Source organism: Phyllobates terribilis, unplaced genomic scaffold, assembly GCF_046119375.1.
Source record: "Phyllobates terribilis strain yellow unplaced genomic scaffold, ASM4611937v1 Scaffold_7__3_contigs__length_470593459, whole genome shotgun sequence".
Classification (NCBI taxonomy): Eukaryota; Metazoa; Chordata; class Amphibia; order Anura; family Dendrobatidae; genus Phyllobates; species Phyllobates terribilis.
In genome coordinates this window covers 66,004,202-66,029,632 of record NW_027362767.1, presented here as the reverse complement: position 1 = coordinate 66,029,632, position 25,431 = coordinate 66,004,202, and the positions used below count along the sequence as shown (strand labels likewise).

Here is a 25,431-nt window from a genome sequence, read left to right as displayed (position 1 = left end):
TAAATTCTTATTATTATTATAGAGCTATTTATTCCATGGCACTTTACATCTGAAAGGGATATACATAGCACAAACAATTACAATAATTTTGAACAATACAAGTCGGCGACTGGTACAGGAGGAGCGAGGACCCTGCCCGTGAGGGTCACAGTCTACAGGGGATGGGTGAGGATACAGTAGGTGAGGGTAGAGCTGGTCGTGCAGCGGTATGGAGGAACGAGGGTTACTGCAGGTTGTAGGCTTGTCGGAAGAGGTGGGTCTTCAGGTTCCTTTTGAAGATTTCCACCGTAGGCGAGAGCCTGATATATTGGGGTAGAGCGTTCCAGAGTAGGGGGGAAGCACGGGAAAAATCTTGTATCTGATTGTGGGAAGAGGAGATAAGAGGGGAGCAGAGAAGGAGATATTGTGACGATCGGAAGTTGCATGTAGGTAAGTACCGGGAGACTAGGTCACAGATATAAGGAGGAGACAGGTTGTGGATGGCTTTGTATGCCGTGGTTAGGGCTTTGAACTGGAGTCTCTGGGCAATGGGGAGCCAGTGAAGGGATTGACAGAGAGGAGAGGCCGGGGAATAGGGGGGGGATAGGTGGATTAGTCGGGCAGCAGAGTTTAGGATAGATTGGAGGGGTGCGAGAGTGGTAGAAGAGAGGCCACAGAGCAGGAGGTTGCAGTAATCGAGGCGGGAGATGATGAGGGCGTGCACTAGTGTTTTTGCAGATTCGTGGTTGAGGAATGTGCGGATCCGGGAGATATTTTTGAGTTGGAGTCGGCAGGAAGTGGAAAGGGCTTGGATATGTGGTTTGAAGGAGAGATCAGAGTCCAGGGTTACCCCAAGGCAGCGAGCTTGAGGGACTGGGGAGAGTGGGCAGCCATTGACTTTGATGAATAGGTCAGTTGGAGGGTGTTGAGTGAGGCGGTGGAAAGATGATGAATTCTCTTTTATCCATGTTAAGTTTTAGGAATCTAGCAGAGAAGAAGGATGAAATAGCAGACAAACATTTTAAATGTATTTTTCACATTACTATGTATAATAAAAAAAAATCACAATGACAACTAAGTCTAATATTTAGACTAATACGTTCTGGGTTGTTGTAGCAGCCACATAGGTGTAGACAGCAATAAACTGTCTCTGACACATTGACTGCTGCTTGATGTTTTTCTGAGCATGCTCCGATCTCGGCATAGGTCATTGAAGAGGAGGAGGAGGTGAGCTGTGACATCACCTATTGTAAATGGTGGATCCTGTATTATCTATAGTATATAGAGGTGTTATCAGTCATTGTACAAGAGGGGGAGGAGGTGAGCTGTGACATGACCTATTGTGAATGATGGATTCTGTGTTATCTACTGTATATAGAGGTGTTATCAGTCATTGTACAGGAGGCGGCGGTGAGCTGTGACATTACCTATTATGAATGGTGGATCTTGTGTTATCAGTCATTTTACAGGAGGAGGAGGTGAGCTGTGACATCACCTATTGTACATGGTGAATCTTGTATTATCTGCTATATAGGGAGTTGTTACTTTTCAGTGTAATCATGTCTGTAATGATAATGACAGTGCTGAAAGGTTGTCTGTACAGAACAGGAAGCATAACTCTAATATTAGTGACCAGTGTGAAAATTGCAAGAATTTAGTTTTTTTTTTTTTCAATTTTCCATATTACTATATTTACTTAATAAAAAATCTTTTAAAAGTACATTTAACACAAAAGGCCTGGCTTAAACAGTAGGTCATTTTTGATGACACCTTCCCTTTAAGTACAAAAAAATAAAAAAATCTCTAAAGGTGTTCATATCCTTTAAGGAAGTTTCTACTGCTATACGACTAATGATCGACCTGAAATGTAAGTACACAACATAGGGATTCCCTCTTGGATGCATCGGGTCACCTTCGTTACGCAGCACTCCCTCAGCCTCTGCAGTAGGTATAAAATTGATCTGTTTTTGCCCAATATGCTCCTTTATGTACAGATATAATTAGGCCTGGGAGTGTCAAGCAATAATTGATGCAAACATTTTTTTTCCAAATGGAAATGAATTAAATTTACTAATATTACTAATTTCTAAAACTCCACAATTCCAAATAAAAGCCTCTAGTTATTCCTGATCTCAGAAATTGTATATCTATTTGTGGGACAACCCGTTTAACAAAGAAATAAACTAAAATATTAATGCAAAAAAAATTATTATTAAAGTGCTGAGAATTTTCTGTGTTCCCTTCTCAGGATGTCCAGAACACTTATGAAATTGAGATGGAACATTTGGACAACTTGGATGCCTCTTCCATTGATCTGATCTCGAAACAGAAGACTGAGCTTCAAGCTATGAATGAAGCAATGAAAGAACGAGAGAAAACCCTCGAGTCCCTGGGAGGATTTCTATCTTCTCTTAAAAGAGCAAAAATGTCCATTGAAGCTGAGTTTCCAGGACTGGGTATAGACAGGACCACTCTGCTGGAGAAGCAGCGGAGACTCGAGTCCTTAGAAAAAGACATCTATCTCCTGGGTCAAGAAGCTGAGAAGCTCGATGACTCTATGCAAGCTGCTGAGATCCTCCTGGAAGATCCAGAAAATGGTGGCGAAACCTCATGCAAGAAAATGATAAGTGGTTTCTTTGAGAAGTTAGAAAGCGCCCAGCAAGCTGTCCAAGGCGCCCTTCAGAACTTACAAGACACAGAGACCCGTGAGCACCTGAACGAGCGCCTGAAAGACTTATGCAAAAATATTCAAGACATTCGAGATCAAATTGATAAAATCGGCCTGAAAGAACCAACTATTCCTGCCGTACAAACGAGGTATGTAACAATACCACCTTGTACGTATAGACATATAGTGCAAAAAGTTAGGCCATATTCAGATGGTCATTATATGGTCCAATGCCAAGAATTGAACTGGATCAAGTGAGGGTAAAAATAGTTAAAGCAAAATTTTTCCAAAAGCTTTACTATGCCATGTGGAGGGAGGTTCATACAGAGCTTTTTAGGTAAATTTTTAATAATATATAAATATTTTATATAAAGAAAAAAACTTTTTGGGGTGTGGATTTTGAAACTTTTTTTTGTGTATGGAGTGTTTTCCTTTTTGTTTTTTATCATTTAGTGCTGTTTTGAGGGCGTAAATGTCTAAACCAAAGAAATGAGTCAGAGCATAGATTGGTATATGTGCAGTGTTTAAGGGCACGTTCACACTGTGGCCATTTCACATACAAACCCCCCAAAAAAGCAAAATGAGCACATCCCTTGCAATAAGTAAGTAGTAATAGGGCATGTAAATAACATAGCCAACTTAGTTAACACTTTTTTGATCAAGAAAGCATAAAAGCCATCCCACCGCGACAAGGTGACCCCAATCATTTCATCTATATAGCTTCCCATGGGCAGGTGTCTGAGCAGTGGGGCCCCTGTCCTGCTCTGCTCTTATCTACACTGAGGTCCGCTAACACATGGTAAGTTTTTAATACTATAGACAGGATAGGAGCGTCCCCATTGGGGTCACCTTGTCGTGGTGGGATGGCTTTTATGCTTTTTTGATCAAAAAAGCACTAACTAAGTCCCCTATGTTATTTACATGTACTATTACTATTTACTTACTACAGGGTATATGATCATTTTGTTTTTTTTTCTTCGGTTTAGGCAGAAATTTCTGTAGAACTGACAGATTGCTTTCGTTTACATGTTGGAAAAAAAACAGCACCATATTAACTCTAGGAATGTTGTCCCATTGATATCCATAGAGTATCTGACGCGGCTTTTAATGTGGATTCTGGAGCATAATCAAAAATTTGTGTAAAAAATAAAACCTCAGTGTGAACATACCTGTAGGGTATTTTTTTTCTTGAGGCATGCTCCATAAACTTCAGTTAAGAGGTGGCTGCTTATATGTTTCCCTCTTTATTGAAGTCTATGGGGATTAAGCCTCAATCACTTTTCCATTTTCCCATATACATGTTTTATCCGTGTCTTTTATGAATAGAAGAGTCTATGGAACTTTTCACGTTTTTGTTTTTTTCCCTTTCTTTTCTGTGTCCTCAATTTTTTTTTTTTATCCAAGTCAAAGATCTAACTTGCCCAAATCAGGAGTTGTTATCCAATTGCTTTACTTTTTCGTCTTTTTAAGAGTTAGGAGAAACTTGGAATTTTTGGGGAGGCATATGAGAAAAATTGATGAGACACTGATGGTAAAAATGGACACATGGCCAAACATTGTTCTTTTATGCATATGAGAAAAACGGACGTTTTTTCATCAGTTGTCTGAAGGAGGAAGCTTCACAATCAATGGCTGAGCTGGGACCCATACCTATATGGCATACCCTTTAATTAGATGCTTTTTCTACAAACCCACTTTATGGCCGTCTGTAAACTAACTGGTCTTGAAAATGTTTTGCTACTTTGGTCTTGGAACTAACCTGATTTAGGACAAGACTGATGGCCCAGGCTCATCTCATCCTTGCATATCCCAACATCATTTAGGATGAGAATGTTATATTGGTGTCACGATTCTGTTGTCAGATTACCCGGTGCCAGGGACTCCTTCCCTGTCCCTAACGCTAGAGGTGCCCTAGCTATCCCTGCTCCCCAGATTACTTCTAATGGTGAAGATGCCGGGGCCACGTACCTTGCTTAACTCCTGGATCAGCCCTATATCCGCCCCCACCCAGGAAAGTGGGGAGTAATAGTGTATGAATATACACAAACCAGACTAACAAAGGAGGATGTACAGGGATAAATGAAAATACCAAACATACAAATATGCACTCACAGACAAAAGAGAGGAACACCGGGGAGAAAAAGGAAGGGAAACTAAATAGGAGAGGATGAGGAATTACACACAGCCGAAACACCAAGCAACAGTCATAAACACTCCAAACACCTCTTTCAGCAACCGACTCCTCACCAGGCAGCACAAGACTTAACACTGGCAATCCAGATTGTCAGAGGTGAGTATATATAATAGAGGGGAGTGGCTGATACTGAACAGCTGAGGTCATCCAAGCATGGAAGCTACAGAGACTCCAAGCTAAACAGTTTAACCCCTGCACTGCTAGCAGAAACCTGCACTGTTTAATATGAGGGAGAAGTGCTTCGGATCAGCGCAGGAGTACATGAAATCAGACACTGCGCTCTTCTGGCTCCTCTCTGTCTCGGTAAACCTATGACAATTGGAATTATTATTGGCTCTTCAAGATTCAATTTTTTTTTCATTTTATGGTGTCAATATCCAGTTCAGTCGTTTTCATCTTATTATTTTATTTTAGAATTAAATCTTTGATTATTCTCGAGAAAACGTTGGAGACATTGGATCAAGAAAAGAATTCAATTTTTGATGCCTATCAAAAAGTTTTCAAAACTCCACAAACAGAAGATTTGACTGGATGTCAGGACTTGTGGGAGGACACACAGCAGTATCTTAATCACAGGTAAGGGGAGTTACATCCATCTGTCTGTACATACGTTTGTGGTGCTTGTTATATGCAATTTCTGGATGTTGTTGTTTTACAGTAAAAAAAAAAAATTGGTTTTTTTTCTTGGCCTTTTGACTAAGGATAAAGAGGACTTGTTATCAGGTCAAAAGCAGCCATTTTTTACGTTGTTTTATTCCCACTGCTCCCCTGAATATTCCATTTTTTTGAAAGCTACCACACGGTTCCAGAGATGTGGGCTTTTTTATTTAGTGCTAAATTTTATGATCTTTTCCAAGGGGGCGTGACTCAAAGGGTAATAATACATAACAGCTGAAAGACACACCCCAGAGGATCCTGTGAGCAACGCCCCATAGGTAAAGACCATAAAAATCGGCACTTAATAGTAAAGACTAATCTTTGGAACTATTGGCCAATTAAAAAAAATACAAAAAGTAGAATATTCAGGAAATAAAATAGGAGCAAAAATTGACTTTTGACCTAGGGACGGGTTTTCTTTAAGTGGCCCATTGATGTAGAACAGTACAAAAATGCACACTGAGTAGAAACTTTGGGGTGTATACTGGATGACTTATATAGTCATTGGTTAGGTGAACCTGACCTTCAAGATTGAAGCCATGGGCCAACCAAGTAGTTTGAGGGTCCAAGGTGAAGAGGTGCCCCCGGAATGGTGACCCTGTGTTGCTATAGCTAACTGGATGTGGGACCCCACTTGAATTTTAGACAAATTTGCACAGTACCTCTACTTTTATACTTTTGAGCACACACCCCTTTTCTGGGCCTCTTGGTTTGGATGCAGAATTTTTACATTCACCTGTGGAGGATCTGAACAGTACTACGCTGAGAACATCTTCACTATTTCAATTATTTTCACTGTGTGGCCTCATGACAAGAACATTTTGGGGTGCAGTTCCCTCCTGATCGGTGTAGGGGAGGTGTGTGGCCATCAAGTTCTGCTCTCCCCCTTTCTCTGGGATGAGACCCAACATAGACTGGGCTTCAAGTTCCGCTGCCCAGGTGGATCCTGTTGAGCACGACCAGCTGTCCCTAACCTTCAGCAAGGGAAGGCCACTAATCCTTGACCCTCACTTGGTCCTTCTGGGTTGGAGGGTCAAGGAAATGGTTTTGGTGGCCTTTTCCTTTTTGCCTCCTTGTGCACTTTTTTTTAAGTGCGCTCAAGTGGAGGGAATAATCTTGAGCTTTTTTTTGACACATTGTGATTTTGTCTTTACCCCATATATTCAGAGAACTTTTTGTTTGTTCTCTTTTTTTTTAGCAAAGAGCAATGTGATGAGATCGTCAAACTCCTTCGCAAGTTCCAGCAGCACAGGACAACGCTGACATCCATGATTCAGAAAGTGGAGACGGCAATATCTCATTGGTCTTCCTACATCGGGAAAGACAACCTTGATAAAATGATGCTGGAGGTAATGGGAACACTAGTTGGTCTGTTTTTGAAACTGATCATGGTTAAGGTCACATATTCTTCCGGATGTCGGATGAATCTCGACTATTCAAATTTATGGGTGCGCAAAAAAATTGGACTTCATTCAGATCATCCGTTTTGCATCCAATTTTTATGAATACACTGCCATTATTAACCTAGGAAATTTTATTCGGTCTTGTAAATTTTATCAACTGCTGATGTATAAAAACGTTGATGAAAAATTTTATTTTTTTTTTCTGAATGAGAAAAACCAGATGATATTTTCATACACTCGTGTGAACTTTGCCGTACAGGCCTGCACTTTATTCTGGCGAATAAGTGGGTCCCAGCAGGTGAACCCTCTTTATGATGTCCATATGCCCTTTTGGTGCTCACCCCCTTTGTGATAGTGTAAATATACTTCATATGAGCGTAGATAGTGTATGGATCGGGCTCAGAAACTGAGCCTGATCAATATATGGAGGATGCTGGCTGTGTTGTACAACAGTGACCGGAGCTAGCCACTTAAGAAGACGTCCGTATTGATGTTCTTCAGCCACCACTTCTCATTCGGACCTTTAACTAAACCTCTTCAATCTAAAGCTGAATGTAAAAACATGCCGCCATGCTTATAGCAAGATCATGCAGTCAGCTTGATTTTTCCCCAGAAATATTTCCAAACTCAATAACCAACATGGTGACCTATAGATTTAAAGAACCAATAGTCTCAGTCCGGTCTGTAGAGGGTTCATCTAAAGTGGTCCACCTTTAGCCATCTCACCCTGACCTTCCTATAGACATGCATGCTTAGCTCGGCCAGGCATGCATGTCTACATAATGAAATCTTCCAGCCTGGTTATAAATTATTTTCCCCTGTGTACTGATTTTTTTTTTTTTACGATCTTGCCTGTCTCTAGAAACCAAATCCAGAATTTGACACTAGATGTCTCCTGTCTCCTTTTATCTGACCATCGGTTCTTCGTTCCAGGTTCACGAGCTGAAGCGGGAGATGGAGGATCACTCTGAGTATGTAGAAGAGATCAACTCCATCTGCAACAATTTGCAGTTCCAGATCAGTAAGATAAAGAGATGTGAAGATGCTCCGTTCCAGGCGGAAGCCAACACGCTCATCGACAAGTGGTTAGATGTAGGTATTTTCCCTGGCTGAATTCAGACCATGTTTTTACATCCTGTTGGAAGATAATGATTTTTTTTCTGGTTGGGCAGATGTCCCATTAAGGCTCTGTTCCCACCTGCGTTTTGCAATTTATTCCAAAGACTGATCCATTACATAACGAATACAAAAGGCACCAGAAGGACCCTGATGACTATAATGGGGCCAGTTGGGTTTCTGTTATGGTGTCTCTTATTATAGAGGAAACATAGCTCCACATGCTACAAAAGTGAGCTGAATATAATAGCATCCTACAAGCACCAAGGACAGGATGGAGAAATGGAATTACCATACGCAGGTGTGAACAAGGCCTAACACAGGATGTAACCATACATGAAAATGACTCTGACTCCTTTTTTTGTCCTGTTTAAAGTGGATCTGTCAACAGGTCACAAGTGTCCAGTTTTTGCTCTAATTTTATTCCTCATCGTCCTCTGAGTTTTTGCTTTATTTTTTTAATTCTCCATCCAGTTCCAGAGATATGAGCCTTTTTAATTTGTAGTCATTTTCTGTTGTTTAGCAAGGGGGTGTGGCTTACAAGATCCTCTGGGGCATGTCTTTAGGCTACTCTACATTATTAGCCTGTGAGCCACGCCCCCTTATAAAGAGTTGTCATGGGTGTGTCAGATGTGACAGACAGTCGCCCTGCAGTTGGTTGCAGAAGATCTCTTCGTTTGGCATTACAGACACCTTCTTAGCTGTTTCACTCTAGGACCCAGCTAACTCCCTCCTGCTCTAATTGACACCCTTGCTTGGGTGTTTAAATAGTTTCACTTTGCTACAGGGAGGTGCCGGTGATATTCACATGTTTCCTTGTGAAAGCTTGGAGCGAGTGCAGTCTGTTTACTTCCTGTGTGGTGCTAAGAGGACTTGTGCGTCATCTCTCTGAAGTCGGCTCAAGCTAAGTTATCTTTCCCCTGTGTCTGTCTACCTTGCTGTCTTTAGTTGTTAGTGGGGATCGACTAGATCTCATCCGCCCCCAAGCGCTAGGGAAATACAGGGATTGGTTCCTGTGCGGCGATTGGTGAAGAACCAATATAGAGATGGTAGGGGAGACAGGGTGATATCAGACCAGACTAGTAGGTCTCCACTCCCCCCTTCCCTAGTGTCTGGGCTTCCTTCCCCTCTTCCCTTTGTGTTGCACTTAAGTCTTTCCCACACCTTGCTTGATAAGAGTTAGAAGTTAGCAGTCAAATAAAAAGGCCCATATCTCTGGAACTGTATGGCGGATTTAAGGAAGTGAAACAGCGGGATACTCAGGAGAGCAGCAGGAATAAAATAAGAGCGCAAACTGGCCCCTTTTGACCTGGTGACAGGTCCTCTTTAAGAAAATATATATCCTGTTTATTGTAAAGCAGAAGTTGACAGTAACAGGAGGTCGATCTGTTGCATCCTGCTGTAAAAAGTAGCTCCTTCTTTGAAAAAAAAAGTTTTTGCATTTACTGGACAACTTTGCCACTTTTTACTTGAAATAGTGTTGACCTCAGTATGTTGAAGATACATTAATAAAGGGAAATAGTCCAGTATCCCAGTGGCCATCATGTAAATAACGTTTTATAGAACAACCGTGCCGATATGAGACAAGACTCGCTTTCTACAGATCATTGACAAATTAGCTTTTTTTTTATCTGATCGCTGGGCAATGGGTAAACGTTAACAGAAAAGTTTGTTTATTCGATCATCACCCATGTAAAAGACCCTTAAAGAGAAGCTATCGTCAGAAAATGAGCTATTCTTTAAATCAGGTTTTTGTGTTGTATATAATTTTTTTTGCGATATGTTGTTTTATGTTACAATCTGTATTAAAAAATGTAAAAAAAGAAAAGAAATCTTGCAATTTTCACATCGGCCACCGGGGACTTCTTTTAGACGCTAACCTCTTGTTTACATGTACATTAGCTGCAATGTGTAATAGGTTTTGTATTGAAGTGTCGAATGAACGAGTGCAAAGGTCATTGTGCCAGGAGGGGGAGCAGGGGAGCTGTGACATCCCCGATTGTGATTGGTGGATCTTGTTATCATCTCTGTACCTGATATTGTAATCCTGCCTCTGATGATAAGGAGTCTGCTGAAAATACTTCCTGAAAAAACACCCCAGTGGTCACTCTGAAAATTGCAAGTTTACTAATTTTTTTTTAATTAAAATTATATGAAAAAAAAAAAAAATCCCAAACAATATAACAAATAAACTCTATTGAAACAATAGGTCATTTTCCGATGACGCATCCACTTTAAGTTTCGCTTTTGCCTGACAGCATTTGAAGGTTCAGGGACTCTCTTAGTAAAGTTATTTTATCTAATTTTTTCTTTCTTTTTTTTGGTCTTATAAAAGTAAAAAGCAAAGAAACCACAATAAACAGCAAAAGCACAAAGCAAAAAGATGAAAATGTATCATAGAATATAATATATCAACTGTATATTATTTCTGCGGAATTTCTTGCAGGTATGTGAAAAACGAGACGGCTATGATGAAAACCTAAAAAGTGCTGCCTGCCTGTGGAACAGAGTCCTTCTCCTCTCGCAAGAGATGGAGCCTTGGACAGAAGGGAAAATGAAGATCTTGGAAAGTGTAAATCTCACCAGTGATGATGTGCGATCGTTACATGTAAGTGTTCACTGTGAGACGGATGAAAAGAGGAATAATTATTATTTACAGGTTTTGTTTTCCAGTTTATTTTTACTTTGTGGGCTTTAAATAAAATGCCTTGTTACTACATGGAAACCATCAGCAAGCAGGTTAAACTGCCTTATACAGATTTTATTTATAGTCTGTTAGCACAAAATGACTGTGCAAACCAAGCACAGGCACTTGGTGCACCCTTGGTGTGGCCAAACAGTTCAGTGCACCATCGCACCTACTTATTTTTCATCTATCTCAGCCTTTCAAGAACTTCTTTAAAGCCGGAGCTGTCAATCAAGGAAGATCGGGAAGTGGAGATGGATTTAAAATGACAAAACAAAAAAAAATACACTTAAAATCCCCCATCAAAATGGTGCCAAAACCAAATGTTCTTACAAAACTGCACCAAAAACCACTTATCTTTTAGAAGCTGATTTTAGATGTGGATTTTTCAGCCTGAAAAATTCAAGTCTGATAACTCCGAGTGCAGATACCGTTAGGAAAAAGAAAAACTGCTCAAAAAATATCGACCAAAAAGAGCGTTTTCTGCTTGAAAAATTTGTCGTTTTTGAATGTTTCAAAAACTGTGTGTGAACATAGCCTAACAATAAACCTGCTTTTAACACCTTCCGATATAAAAAGTGCTCCAATCTCGATGCGAGAAGCTTTTGTGCACATTGTGAGTGCATTCAGGCTACAATGCAACATGGAAACCCAGCCTTGTGAACCAAGCAAAACAACTTTCTGCTAAGACCTCATTCAGACGTCCATTTCTCACATTCGTGTTCTAGCCATGTTGTTCACAGATAGAACACGAGTGGTCCACAGCAAATTATGGAAAGCTGCCCGATATTGATACGAGTCACAGGTCAAACTCGTCAATGCAAATTAAAAAGTTGGACAGCGCCTGGATGCTAATTATATGCTATAAATATGATAAATATTTTTTTTTTGCTTTGCTTTCAGATTGAGCTCCAGAATCAAGAAAAACTTTTGGAGGAAATGAGTCAGAAATCCACAGAAATACAGAAACTTTTACAAAGTGTGGAACTTCCCTTTGAACTGCAGGTAAAAAAAAGTAAAGTAGTGTGTATATACAGTAATTGTTATTGTGCTACTTGGAGATCAAGGTATTTATACAATGTGGCTTACAGGATATGCTTTAGGCATATTCTTCCATCTTTCCATCAACTCTGACCAGCTTCGCTGTTCCTGCTGAAGGAGAGCTTCCCCACAGCATGACGCTGTCACCACCATGTGTGATTGTGGGGATGGTGTTTTCAGAGTGATGTGCAGTGTTAGTTTTTTGCCATTTATTCCAAAACGTTCTACTTTAGTCTTATCTGACTAGAGTCCCTTCTGCCACATGCTCACTGTGCCCCCATACATGGGTTTTTTGCAAACTTGATTATCTACAACTTGCTTTCAAAAATATTGTCTTTCTTCTTGCCACTCATCCATAAAGGCCAGATTTGTGGAGTAGACGACTAATAGTTGTCCTGTGGACAGATTCTCTGTGGATCTCTGCAGGTCCTCCACAGTGGCCATGGACCTCTTGGCTACTTCTCTAATTATTACTCTACTTGCTTGGGATGACCGTTTAGGTGGGAGGCCATGTCTTGGTAGGTTTGCAGTTGTGCCGTACTCCTTTCATTTTTGGATGGTGGATTGAACAGTGCTGTCTGAAATGTTCAGAGCTTGGGTTATCTTTTATAACCTAACCCTGCTTTACTCCTCTCCACAACTTTATCCTTGACATGTCTGGTGTGTTCCTTGGTTTTCATGATGCTGTTTGATCTCTAATGTTCTCTAAAAAACCTCTGAGGCCTTCACTGAACAGCTGTAGTTATCCTGAGAATAAATTACACCTAGGTGGACTTAATTTACTAATTATGTGACTTCTTGAGGCAATTGGTCACTCAGGATTTTATTTAGGGGTACCAGACTACAGGGGGACTGAATACAAATAGTCGTCACAATTTTCAGATTTGATTTTTTAAATATTTAGAAATCCATGTATAATTTCCTTTTACACTTGACAAATGCTGGCAATTTTGTGTTGGATTATCACATAAAATCCCAATAAAATACATTTAAGTTTGTGGGCTTAACTTGAAACTTGAAAACACGTGGAGGAAAAGGCACAAAAGCGTAAAATGAAGAAGGTAATGTGGCTTCAGAAGTAATACTTTCATTATATATATTTTTTTACATTAATCTATTTTTTTTTTCTATTCTAATTAGGTCATTAAAGACTCTCTGGTGAATAAATTCACAGCAATATCTACGATTGTGTCAGAAAATTCTGAAAAGGAGGATGTATCCGCCGTGTCCGCAGCTTCCGACTCAACAGATAGTTGTCCATTGGCTGAAGAATTACAAGAGGTGACAAGGAATGAGGTGAATCCTTCGTGGCTTACTATGACCCAGCATTGCTATTATAGATCTGTATTTTGATCCTTAAAGGGAAAGTGTCATCAGAAATTCACCTATTGAATAAAACAGTTTTTGGTGTTAATTTTTTTTTTTTGCCATTTTTTTTTTCAATATTATAATCTGTTTAAAAATAAAAATGAGAAATCCTGCAATTCCCACACCAGCCACTGGGGCTTTTTTAGACTCTTAACTTCATGTTGTTTCAGAAAAATGCACATGTACATTAGATTCTTACCCTACCTTTTCTATTGAAGCATCTAATGATCATGTGCAAAGGTCATTGTGATGGGAGAAGGAGCATTGCCTATTGTGATTGGTGGATGCTGTGTTATCACCTGGTTATAAAAATGGTTCCTGTCGTTGTAATCCTGTCTGTGAGGATAATGAGACTGCTGAAAACTCTTCCTGAAAGAACAGGAAACATGAGTCAATTGTACAAAATTGTACAATTTATTTTTTTAAATATACGCAACATAAAAACCTATGGATCATTTTCTGATGATACATTTCCCTTAAGGGGTATACACCTGATGGACAGCAAGGTCTTATTGTTTGGATTTGTCATCACTTTTTGATATGTGGAGGTCTTACTGCTACATGTCAGACCCCCACCCCCACTTTTCAGCATATCATGTGCCGTGTCATTCAATGAGTGACTACATCTCTAAAAAGGAGTTTTCTAGGATTTATGAAAAAGTGGTTTAAGAGTATGTGAAGGTTTTAGGGGGTTTTCCAGCAGGAGTATGGTCACCAATATCAGATCGGCGACAACCCAACAGAGTAGCTTTTAACCGCTCCTGCGGTGCCCAGAAATACAGTGTATGAAGCTGGAACAGTAGCATGTCTAGTGGCCATTCTTGAGTACTGCAGCTCAGCTCCTGTTGAAGTGTATGATGTTCCCTGTTATCAGCCCCTTCAAGGTGCTCAGAATTGGATAACTTGCCAAAAAGCCACAGAAATGTGTACCCTCCGAATACTAATGTCACTAGACCATTTACTCCTGCTCTAATAACGTCAAGAATAAAGATATAAAAATACAACACTTGTACCGAGTGACTCATGGCATTAGGAAAAATTATTAAACCTTTTTTCATACATTTTTGTTTTTACCAGTCTGAACCCCAAGCTCCGACATTAGTCAAGATCTCTGTAATGGAAGAAGAGCCTAAAAGCGCAGCAAAAGACACACAAGAAAGTGCTACCGCTACTTTGGTGATGGGACCCAAGAGGTAACAAAACATGGAGTATCGCCTGTTTTACGAATGCCTATGTGTCACCTTTACTAATGCAAATCTTGTTATACCACATAGTGATGATGTCCAGGAGGATTCACAGGAGGAACCACAAGCCGAGACCGGGAGCGAAGCTCTGAGGCTGAGACTGGCCGAGTTACAGAAGAGACGGGTAAAGCTAAGCCCGGACCTCCAACCCCGACTACCAGACAATGAAAAGCAGCTGAGAAGCTTCAGAGAGCTTCTCCTGGAAAGTCAGGACATGATGGGAATATTGTCAGAGGAGACATCCTCTGCCGGCACTGGACATCATGGTCACTGGTCGGAAGTCAAGATGCTACTGGAAACATTCGTGCTGGATTTGCAGGCAAGACATCTGCTCCTTTTTTTGGGGATCTCAATATTTACAACCCTTCCTTAGGATAAGTTCTCAATGTCTGATCGCCAACCCCATAAATTGGCTTGAGTATCAGAAAACATCACATCTCCTTCATTGTTAACCCTAACACGGCACCGCATCATACACGATTATGGCCGCACCCGGTGCAGCAGTCGACCCAGTGCAGCCCGGTTGAAGTGAACGGTGCGGTGTATGGATAAACATCAATAAATCAACTGATCGAGGGGCTCAGGAGCTTTGAACCCCCCACTAATCAAATATTGATGGCCTCTAACTCTGGGCACATTTTTTTCCTTAACTAATGTATTTTTGGCTAAAAGTCATTTTTTGCAAATTGGTCACATTAAAGATTTTGCACCGTTCGGCTTATACCGGCTCATTCAACTTTGAAGTGGTCTGCGGTCATAAGTAAGCTGAGAGGAGCTCAGAAAAAGACAGATAAGAGATAGTAACTCTCCCGTTGGACAGTTGAAGGAGCTCACTGACAGATTCTCAGTTAACTAATTCTGCAGCCAGCATTAGACACAGAGGCTATAGAAGGCAAATGTGATTTTTTTTAATGGAAACCAATTACAAATAAGAGTTTTAGACAAAAATACACGCAAGTAAGTAAGAAAAAAATTTGTTCCCAATGTTGGACAATCAATTTACACCTACGTGACTGCTATGGGGTGCTTGGAGATACAGGTCCCAGCTGGGGTGGTCCCTGTCCTCTTTTCTGATGGATGCTGAGAACCTGTGCAGGATTCCCCTTTCCAGAAAACTAAGTAGTGGTTCATGGAAAGGGAAGCAACCAAAAAATGCTGAAAGCCATCCGTTCATAAGATGGAAGGACGCAATGGCAGCTTTTCCTGGACATATATCAGCCAAAACCACTGAATTATGGACCTCAATGTTATGAAATCCAAAGAAGTCCTTAGATCAATGTCTGTAAAATAAATAATGTCAGATTTGTAGTGGTGACCTATCAGGTTGTCCCTTGAGTAAAATGCCTGGAGGAAACACATTCAGGCTATGTCACTGCTGCTGCAAGATTTTGGCCATATTTCTAATTGCTATACTTGCTGCTTCCAGACCCAGTGGTGCATGGCAAAAGCGAAATGGGCTCAAGTGTCCCGTTCTGCCAGTCAGGACAGAAGGGCCCGGTGCTTGTCTCTTCACTCCATGCCCTTTGCCTGAGGCTTGGGCCAAACAATTCACTTCTCTGTCGGTGGGCAGCCTTGCACAGGTTCTTGCCATTGGGGAACAAAGGTGAAGAAACCAGCAGAACTGGCCCTGTAACTCCAAGGGCCCCATGGCCGTCACATGACCTGCTTCTGTGGTATGTTTGTCACAGCCATGGAAGGTATGGGAGGTAGTCCTGGGCTATGGTATGTGCGGTGTGGTTACAGCACTTGTCCCATGGCGATAGTGTATGCCCTGAGGCTGTCATATTTATGTTATGGCTATAATTTGTATGCTGTGGATATAGTATATACTCCCTATGTGTGGTGTGGCTATGGTGTGTGTGTTCTATGGCTATAATGTGCACTGTGCCTTTGGTGTGTGCTCTGTGGCTATTATGTGCGCTGTGCCTATGGTGTGTGCGTGGTGTCTTTAGTGTGTGCACTGTGGCTATGTTATGTGCACTTTGGCTTTGGTGTGTGCTTTGTGACTATAAATGGTTTTGGTGTGTGGGCTGGGGCGTGTGCGCTGTGGCTGGCTTATGTGTGTTGTTTCTGTGGTGTGTGTGCTGTGGCTGGGGTGTGTGTGCTGTGGCTGGGGTGTGTGTGCTGTGGCTGGGTGGGGTGTGTGTGCTGTGGCTGGGTGGGGTGTGTGCGCTGTGGCTGGGGCGTGTGCGCTGTGGCTGGGGCGTGTGCGCTGTGGCTGGGGCTTGTGCATTGTGGCTGGGGCGTGTGCGCTGTGGCTGGGGCGTGTGCGCTGTGGCTGGGGCGTGTGCGCTGTGGCTGGGGCGTGTGCGCTGTGGCTGGGAGGTGTGCGCTGTGGCTGGGAGGTGTGCGCTGTGGCTGGGAGGTGTGCGCTGTGGCTGGGAGGTGTGCGCTGGGGCGTGTGCGCTGTGGCTGGGAGGTGTGCGCTGGGGCGTGTGCGCTGTGGCTGGGGCGTGTGCGCTGTGGCTGGGAGGTGTGCGCTATGGCTGGGAGTTGTGCGCTGTGGCTGGGAGGTGTGCGCTGTGGCTGGGGCGTGTGCGCTGTGGCTGGGGCGTGTGCGCTGTGGCTGGGGCGTGTGCGCTGGGGCGTGTGCGCTGTGGCTGGGGTGTGTGCGCTGTGGCTGGGGCGTGTGCGCTGTGGCTGGGGCGTGTGCGCTGGGGCGTGTGCGCTGTGGCTGGGGCGTGTGCGCTGTGGCTGGGGCGTGTGCGCTGGGGCGTGTGCGCTGTGGCTGGGAGGTGTGCGCTGTGGCTGGGGCGTGTGCGCTGTGGCTGGGGCGTGTGCGCTGGGGCGTGTGCGCTGTGGCTGGGGCGTGTGCGCTGTGGCTGGGGCGTGTGCGCTTTGGCTGGGGGGTGTGCGCTGTGGCTGGGCCGTGTGCGTTGTGGCTGGGCCGTGTGCGCTGGGGCGTGTGCGCTGTGGCTTGGGCGTGTGCGCTGTGGCTGGGGCGTGTGCGCTGTGGCTGGGGCGTGTGCGCTTTGGCTGGGGCGTGTGCGCTGTGGCTGGGAGGTGTGGGCTGGGCCGTGTGCGTTGTGGCTGGGGCGTGTGCGCTGTGGCGTGTGTTCTTTGGCTGGGGCATATGCGCTGTGGCTGGGGCGTGTGCGCTGTGGCTGGGAGGTGTGGGCTGGGGCGTGTGCTTTGTGGCTGGGGCGTGTGCGCTGTGGCTGGGGCGTGTGCGCTGTGGCTGGGGCGTGTGTTCTTTGGCTGGGGCATGTGCGCTGTGGCTGGGGCGTGTGCGCTGTGGCTGGGAGGTGTGGGCTGGGGCGTGTGCTTTGTGGCTGGGGCGTGTGCGCTGTGGCTGGAAGGTGTGCGCTGGGGCGTGTGCTCTTTGGCTGGGGCGTGTACGCTGTGGCTGGGAGGTGTGGGCTGGGGCTGTGCGTTGTGGCTGGGGCGTGTGCGCTGTGGCTGGGGCGTTTGCCCTGGGGCTGTGCGTTGTGGCTGGGGCGTTTGCCCTGTGGCTGGGGTGTGGGCGTTGTGGCTGGGGCGTGTGCGTTGTGGCTGGGGCGTGTGCGCTGTGGCTGGGGCGTGTGTGCTTTGGCTGGGAGGTGTGCGCTTGGGCGTGTGTGCTTTGGCTGGGGCGTGTGCGCTGTGGCTGGGAGGTGTGGGCTGGGGCGTGTGCGCTGTGGCTGGGGCGCGTGCGCTGTGGCTGGGGCGTGTGCACTGTGGCTGGGGCATGTGCGTTGTGGCTGGGGCGTGTGCGCTGTGGCTGGGGCAGGTGCCCTGTGGCTGGGGCGTGTGCGCTGTGGCTGGGGTGTATGCTCTGTGGCTGGGGCGTGTGCGCTGTGGCTGGGGTGTATGCTCTGTGGCTGGGGCGTGTGTAATCTGTGGCTGGGGCGTGTGCGCTGTGGCTGGGAGGTGTGCGCTGGGGCGTGTGCGCTGTGGCTGGGAGGTGTGGGCTGGGGCGTGTGCGCTGTGGCTGGGGCGTGTGCTCTGTGGCTGGGAGATGTGCTCTGGGGCGTGTGCGCTTTGGCTGGGGCATGTGTGTGTTCTATGGCTATAATGTGCACTGTGCCTTTGGTGTGTGCTCTGTGGCTATTATGTGCGCTGTGCCTATGGTGTGTGCGTGGTGTCTTTAGTGTGTGCACTGTGGCTATGTTATGTGCACTTTGGCTTTGGTGTGTGCTTTGTGACTATAAATGGTTTTGGTGTGTGGGCTGGGGCGTGTGCGCTGTGGCTGGCTTATGTGTGTTGTTTCTGTGGTGTGTGTGCTGTGGCTGGGGTGTGTGTGCTGTGGCTGGGGTGTGTGTGCTGTGGCTGGGTGGGGTGTGTGTGCTGTGGCTGGGTGGGGTGTGTGCGCTGTGGCTGGGGCGTGTGCGCTGTGGCTGGGGCGTGTGCGCTGTGGCTGGGGCTTGTGCATTGTGGCTGGGGCGTGTGCGCTGTGGCTGGGGCGTTTGCGCTGTGGCTGGGGCGTGTGCGCTGTGGCTGGGAGGTGTGCGCTGTGGCTGGGAGGTGTGCGCTGTGGCTGGGAGGTGTGCGCTGTGGCTGGGAGGTGTGCGCTGGGGCGTGTGCGCTGTGGCTGGGAGGTGTGCGCTGGGGCGTGTGCGCTGTGGCTGGGAGGTGTGCGCTGGGGCGTGTGCGCTGTGGCTGGGGCGTGTGCGCTGTGGCTGGGAGGTGTGCGCTGTGGCTGGGAGGTGTGCGCTGTGGCTGGGAGGTGTGCGCTGTGGCTGGGGCGTGTGCGCTGTGGCTGGGGCGTGTGCGCTGGGGCGTGTGCGCTGTGGCTGGGGTGTGTGCGCTGTGGCTGGGGCGTGTGCGCTGTGGCTGGGGCGTGTGCGCTGGGGCGTGTGCGCTGTGGCTGGGAGGTGTGCGCTGTGGCTGGGGCGTGTGCGCTGTGGCTGGGGCGTGTGCGCTGGGGCGTGTGCGCTGTGGCTGGGGCGTGTGCGCTGTGGCTGGGGCGTGTGCGCTTTGGCTGGGGGGTGTGCGCTGTGGCTGGGCCGTGTGCGTTGTGGCTGGGCCGTGTGCGCTGGGGCGTGTGCGCTGTGGCTTGGGCGTGTGCGCTGTGGCTGGGGCGTGTGCGCTGTGGCTGGGGCGTGTGCGCTTTGGCTGGGGCGTGTGCGCTGTGGCTGGGAGGTGTGGGCTGGGCCGTGTGCGTTGTGGCTGGGGCGTGTGCGCTGTGGCGTGTGTTCTTTGGCTGGGGCATATGCGCTGTGGCTGGGGCGTGTGCGCTGTGGCTGGGAGGTGTGGGCTGGGGCGTGTGCTTTGTGGCTGGGGCGTGTGCGCTGTGGCTGGGGCGTGTGCGCTGTGGCTGGGGCGTGTGTTCTTTGGCTGGGGCATGTGCGCTGTGGCTGGGGCGTGTGCGCTGTGGCTGGGAGGTGTGGGCTGGGGCGTGTGCTTTGTGGCTGGGGCGTGTGCGCTGTGGCTGGAAGGTGTGCGCTGGGGCGTGTGCTCTTTGGCTGGGGCGTGTACGCTGTGGCTGGGAGGTGTGGGCTGGGGCTGTGCGTTGTGGCTGGGGCGTGTGCGCTGTGGCTGGGGCGTTTGCCCTGGGGCTGTGCGTTGTGGCTGGGGCGTTTGCCCTGTGGCTGGGGTGTGGGCGTTGTGGCTGGGGCGTGTGCGTTGTGGCTGGGGCGTGTGCGCTGTGGCTGGGGCGTGTGTGCTTTGGCTGGGAGGTGTGCGCTTGGGCGTGTGTGCTTTGGCTGGGGCGTGTGCGCTGTGGCTGGGAGGTGTGGGCTGGGGCGTGTGCGCTGTGGCTGGGGCGTGTGCGCTGTGGCTGGGGCGCGTGCGCTGTGGCTGGGGCGTGTGCACTGTGGCTGGGGCATGTGCGTTGTGGCTGGGGCGTGTGCGCTGTGGCTGGGGCAGGTGCCCTGTGGCTGGGGCGTGTGCGCTGTGGCTGGGGTGTATGCTCTGTGGCTGGGGCGTGTGCGCTGTGGCTGGGGTGTATGCTCTGTGGCTGGGGCGTGTGTAATCTGTGGCTGGGGCGTGTGCGCTGTGGCTGGGAGGTGTGCGCTGGGGCGTGTGCGCTGTGGCTGGGAGGTGTGGGCTGGGGCGTGTGCGCTGTGGCTGGGGCGTGTGCTCTGTGGCTGGGAGATGTGCTCTGGGGCGTGTGCGCTTTGGCTGGGGCATGTACGCTGTGGCTGGGAGGTGTGGGCTGGGGCGTGTACGCTGTGGCTGGGGCGTGTGCACTGTGGCTGGGGCGTGTGCGCTGTGGCTGGGGCGTGTGCGCTGTGGCTGGGGCGTGTGTGCTTTGGCTGGGAGGTGTGCGCTGGGGTGTGTGCTTTGGCTGGGGCGTGTGCGCTGTGGCTGGGGCGCGTGCGCTGTGGCTGGGGCGCGTGCGCTGTGGCTGGGGCGTGTGCACTGTGGCTGGGGCATGTGCATTGTGGCTGGGGCGTGTGCGCTGTGGCTGGGGCAGGTGCCCTGTGGCTGGGGCGTGTGCCCTGTGGCTGGGGTGTATGCTCTGTGGCTGGGGCGTGTGCGCTGTGGCTGGGGTGTATGCTCTGTGGCTGGGACGTGTGCGCTGTGGCTGGGAGGTGTGCGCTGGGGCGTGTGCGCTTTGGCTGGGGCGTGTGCGCTGTGGCTGGGGCGTGTGCGCTGTGGCTGGGGCGTGTGCGTTGTGGCTGGGGCGTGTGCGTTGTGGCTGGGGCGTGTGCGTTGTGACTGGGGCACGTGTGTTGTGGCTGGGGCGTGTGCGCTGTGGCTGGGGTGTGTGCGCTGGGGCGTGTGCACTGTGGCTGGGGCGTGTGCGCTGGGGCATGGGCGCTGTGGCTGGGGCATGGGCTCTGGGGCATGGGGGCTGGGGCGTGTGCGCTGTGGCTGGGTCGTGTGCGCTGTGGCTGGGGCGTGTGCCCTGTGGCTGGGCCGTGTGCGCTGTGGCTGGGCCGTGTGCGTTGTGGCTGGGCCGTGTGCGCTGTGGCTGGGGTGTATGCTCTGTGGCTGCGGCGTGTGCGCTGTGGCTGGGGTGTATGCTCTGTGGCTGGGGTGTATGCTCTGTGGCTGGGGCGTGTGCGCTGTGGCTGGGGTGTATGCTCTGTGACTGGGGCGTGTGCGCTGTGGCTGGGGTGTATGCTCTGTGGCTGGGGTGTATGCTCTGTGGCTGGGGCGTGTGCGCTGTGGCTGGGGTGTATGCTCTGTGGCTGGGGTGTATGCTCTGTGGCTGGGGTGTGTGCGCTGGGGCTGGGAGGTGTGCGCTGTGGCTGGGAGGTGTGCGCTGGGGCGTGTGCGCTGTGGCTGGGAGGTGTGCGCTGGGGCGTGTGCGCTGTGGCTGGGAGGTGTGCGCTGGGGCGTGTGCGCTGTGGCTGGGGCGTGTGCGCTGTGGCTGGGAGGTGTGCGCTGTGGCTGGGAGTTGTGCGCTGTGGCTGGGAGGTGTGCACTGTGGCTGGGGCGTGTGCGCTGTGGCTGGGGCGTGTGCGCTGTGGCTGGGGCGTGTGCGCTGTGGCTGGGGCGTGTGCGCTGGGGCGTGTGCGCTGTGGCTGGGGCGTGTGCGCTGTGGCTGGGGCGTGTGCGCTGGGGCGTGTGCGCTGTGGCTGGGAGGTGTGCGCTGTGGCTGGGGCGTGTGCGCTGTGGCTGGGGCGTGTGCGCTGGGGCGTGTGCGCTGTGGCTGGGGCGTGTGCGCTGTGGCTGGGGCGTGTGCGCTTTGGCTGGGGGGTGTGCGCTGTGGCTGGGCCGTGTGCGTTGTGGCTGGGCCGTGTGCGCTGGGGCGTGTGCGCTGTGGCTTGGGCGTGTGCGCTGTGGCTGGGGCGTGTGCGCTGTGGCTGGGGCGTGTGCGCTTTGGCTGGGGCGTGTGCGCTGTGGCTGGGAGGTGTGGGCTGGGCCGTGTGCGTTGTGGCTGGGGCGTGTGCGCTGTGGCGTGTGTTCTTTGGCTGGGGCATATGCGCTGTGGCTGGGGCGTGTGCGCTGTGGCTGGGAGGTGTGGGCTGGGGCGTGTGCTTTGTGGCTGGGGCGTGTGCGCTGTGGCTGGGGCGTGTGCGCTGTGGCTGGGGCGTGTGTTCTTTGGCTGGGGCATGTGCGCTGTGGCTGGGGCGTGTGCGCTGTGGCTGGGAGGTGTGGGCTGGGGCGTGTGCTTTGTGGCTGGGGCGTGTGCGCTGTGGCTGGAAGGTGTGCGCTGGGGCGTGTGCTCTTTGGCTGGGGCGTGTACGCTGTGGCTGGGAGGTGTGGGCTGGGGCTGTGCGTTGTGGCTGGGGCGTGTGCGCTGTGGCTGGGGCGTTTGCCCTGGGGCTGTGCGTTGTGGCTGGGGCGTTTGCCCTGTGGCTGGGGTGTGGGCGTTGTGGCTGGGGCGTGTGCATTGTGGCTGGGGCGTGTGCGCTGTGGCTGGGGCGTGTGTGCTTTGGCTGGGAGGTGTGCGCTTGGGCGTGTGTGCTTTGGCTGGGGCGTGTGCGCTGTGGCTGGGAGGTGTGGGCTGGGGCGTGTGCGCTGTGGCTGGGGCGTGTGCGCTGTGGCTGGGGCGCGTGCGCTGTGGCTGGGGCGTGTGCACTGTGGCTGGGGCATGTGCGTTGTGGCTGGGGCAGGTGCCCTGTGGCTGGGGCGTGTGCGCTGTGGCTGGGGTGTATGCTCTGTGGCTGGGGCGTGTGCGCTGTGGCTGGGGTGTATGCTCTGTGGCTGGGAGGTGTGCGCTGGGGCGTGTGCGCTGTGGCTGGGAGGTGTGGGCTGGGGCGTGTGCGCTGTGGCTGGGGCGTGTGCTCTGTGGCTGGGAGATGTGCTCTGGGGCGTGTGCGCTTTGGCTGGGGCATGTACGCTGTGGCTGGGAGGTGTGGGCTGGGGCGTGTACGCTGTGGCTGGGGCGTGTGCGCTGTGGCTGGGGCGTGTGCGCTGTGGCTGGGGCGTGTGTGCTTTGGCTGGGAGGTGTGCGCTGGGGTGTGTGCTTTGGCTGGGGCGTGTGCGCTGTGGCTGGGGCGCGTGCGCTGTGGCTGGGGCGCGTGCCCTGTGGCTGGGGCGTGTGCACTGTGGCTGGGGCATGTGCATTGTGGCTGGGGCGTGTGCGCTGTGGCTGGGGCAGGTGCCCTGTGGCTGGGGCGTGTGCCCTGTGGCTGGGGTGTATGCTCTGTGGCTGGGGCGTGTGCGCTGTGGCTGGGGTGTATGCTCTGTGGCTGGGACGTGTGCGCTGTGGCTGGGAGGTGTGCGCTGGGGCGTGTGCGCTTTGGCTGGGGCGTGTGCGCTTTGGCTGGGGCGTGTGCGCTGTGGCTGGGGCGTGTGCGTTGTGGCTGGGGCGTGTGCGTTGTGGCTGGGGCGTGTGCGTTGTGACTGGGGCACGTGTGTTGTGGCTGGGGCGTGTGCGCTGTGGCTGGGGTGTGTGCGCTGGGGCATGTGCACTGTGGCTGGGGCGTGTGCGCTGGGGCATGGGCGCTGTGGCTGGGGCATGGGCTCTGGGGCATGGGGGCTAGGGCGTGTGCGCTGTGGCTGGGTCGTGTGCGCTGTGGCTGGGGCGTGTGCCCTGTGGCTGGGCCGTGTGCGCTGTGGCTGGGCCGTGTGCGTTGTGGCTGGGCCGTGTGCGCTGTGGCTGGGGTGTATGCTCTGTGGCTGCGGCGTGTGCGCTGTGGCTGGGGTGTATGCTCTGTGGCTGGGGTGTATGCTCTGTGGCTGGGGCGTGTGCGCTGTGGCTGGGGTGTATGCTCTGTGACTGGGGCGTGTGCGCTGTGGCTGGGGTGTATGCTCTGTGGCTGGGGTGTATGCTCTGTGGCTGGGGCGTGTGCGCTGTGGCTGGGGTGTATGCTCTGTGGCTGGGGTGTATGCTCTGTGGCTGGGGTGTGTGCGCTGTGACTTGGAGCTGTGCCCTGTGGCTGGGGCGTGTGCCCTGTGGCTGGGGCGTGTGCCCTGTGGCTGGGGCGTGTGCCCTGTGGCTGGGGCGTGTGCGCTGTGGCTGGGGCGTGTGCGTTGTGGCTGGGGTGCGTACGCTGTGGCTGGGGCGTGTGCACTGTGGCTGGGGCGTGTGCACTGTGGCTGGGGCGTGTGCGTTGTGGCTGAGGCGCGTACGCTGTGGCTGGGGCGCGTGCGTTGTGGCTGGGGCAGGTGCCCTGTGGCTGGGGCGTGTGCACTGTGGCTGGGGTGTATGCTCTATGGCTGTGGTGTGTGTGCTGTGACTTGGAGGTGTGCGCTGTAGCTGGGAGCTGTGCCCTGTGGCTGGGGCGTGTGCCCTGTGGCTGGGGCGTGTGCCCTGTGGCTGGGCCGTGTGCGCTGTGGCTGGGGTGTATGCTCTGTGGCTGGGGCGTGTGCGCTGTGGCTGGGGCGTGTGCGCTGTGGTTGGGGCGTATGCTCTGTGGCTGGGGTGTATGCGCTGTGGCTGGGGTGTATGCTCTGTGGCTGGGGTGTATGCTCTGTGGCTGGGGTGTATGCTCTGTGGCTGGGGTGTATGCGCTGTGGCTGGGGTGTATGCTCTGTGGCTGGGGTGTATGCTCTGTGGCTGGGGTGTATGCTCTGTGGCTGGGGTGTATGCTCTGTGGCTGGGGCGTGTGCGCTGTGGCTGGGGTGTATGCGCTGTGGCTGGGGCGTGTGCGCTGTGGCTGGGGCGTGTGCTCTGTGGCTGGGGTGTATGCTCTGTGGCTGGGGTGTATGCTCTGTGGCTGGGGTGTATGCTCTGTGGCTGGGGTGTGTGCGCTGTGGCTGGGGTGTATGCTCCGTGGCTGGGGTGTATGCTCTGTGGCTGGGGTGTATGCGCTGTGGCTGGGGTGTATGCTCTGTGGCTGGGGTGTATGCTCTGTGGCTGGGGCGTGTGCGCTGTGGCTGGGGTGTATGCGCTGTGGCTGGGGCGTGTGCGCTGTGGCTGGGGCGTGTGCGCTGTGGCTGGGGTGTATGCTCTGTGGCTGGGGTGTATGCTCTGTGGCTGGGGTGTATGCTCTGTGGCTGGGGTGTATGCTCTGTGGCTGGGGTGTATGCTCTGGGGCGTGTGCTCTGTGGCTGGGGTTTATGCGCTGTGGCTGGGGCGTGTGCGCTGTGGCTGGGGCGTATGCGCTGTGGCTGGGGTGTATGCTCTGTGGCTGGGGCGTGTGCGCTGTGGCTGGGGTGTGTGCACTGGGGCTGGGGTGTATGCTCTGTGGCTGGAGTGTATGCTCTGTGGCTGGGGTGTATGCGCTGTGGCTGGGGTGTATGCTCTGTGGCTGGGGTGTATGCGCTGTGGCTGGGGTGTATGCTCTGTGGCTGGGGTGTATGCGCTGTGGCTG

The 25,431-nt window shown here is 51.0% G+C and overlaps 1 protein-coding gene across 7 annotated transcripts in view; it reads left to right on the top strand.

The window, feature by feature from the left end:
- SYNE2 (spectrin repeat containing nuclear envelope protein 2) overlaps window positions 1-25,431 on the top strand; it is a 327,838-nt gene that overhangs the window by 111,412 nt on the left and 190,995 nt on the right. For all 7 annotated transcript variants that reach the window (XM_073638692.1, XM_073638693.1, XM_073638690.1 and 4 more), the window contains exons 31-39: window positions 2,228-2,796; window positions 5,256-5,417; window positions 6,697-6,847; window positions 7,835-7,993; window positions 10,464-10,625; window positions 11,607-11,708; window positions 12,885-13,040; window positions 14,190-14,305; window positions 14,387-14,675. In XM_073638692.1, coding sequence (XP_073494793.1) covers window positions 2,228-2,796; window positions 5,256-5,417; window positions 6,697-6,847; window positions 7,835-7,993; window positions 10,464-10,625; window positions 11,607-11,708; window positions 12,885-13,040; window positions 14,190-14,305; window positions 14,387-14,675 — 1,866 coding nt within the window. The remainder of the gene's footprint in view (window positions 1-2,227; window positions 2,797-5,255; window positions 5,418-6,696; window positions 6,848-7,834; window positions 7,994-10,463; window positions 10,626-11,606; window positions 11,709-12,884; window positions 13,041-14,189; window positions 14,306-14,386; window positions 14,676-25,431) is intronic.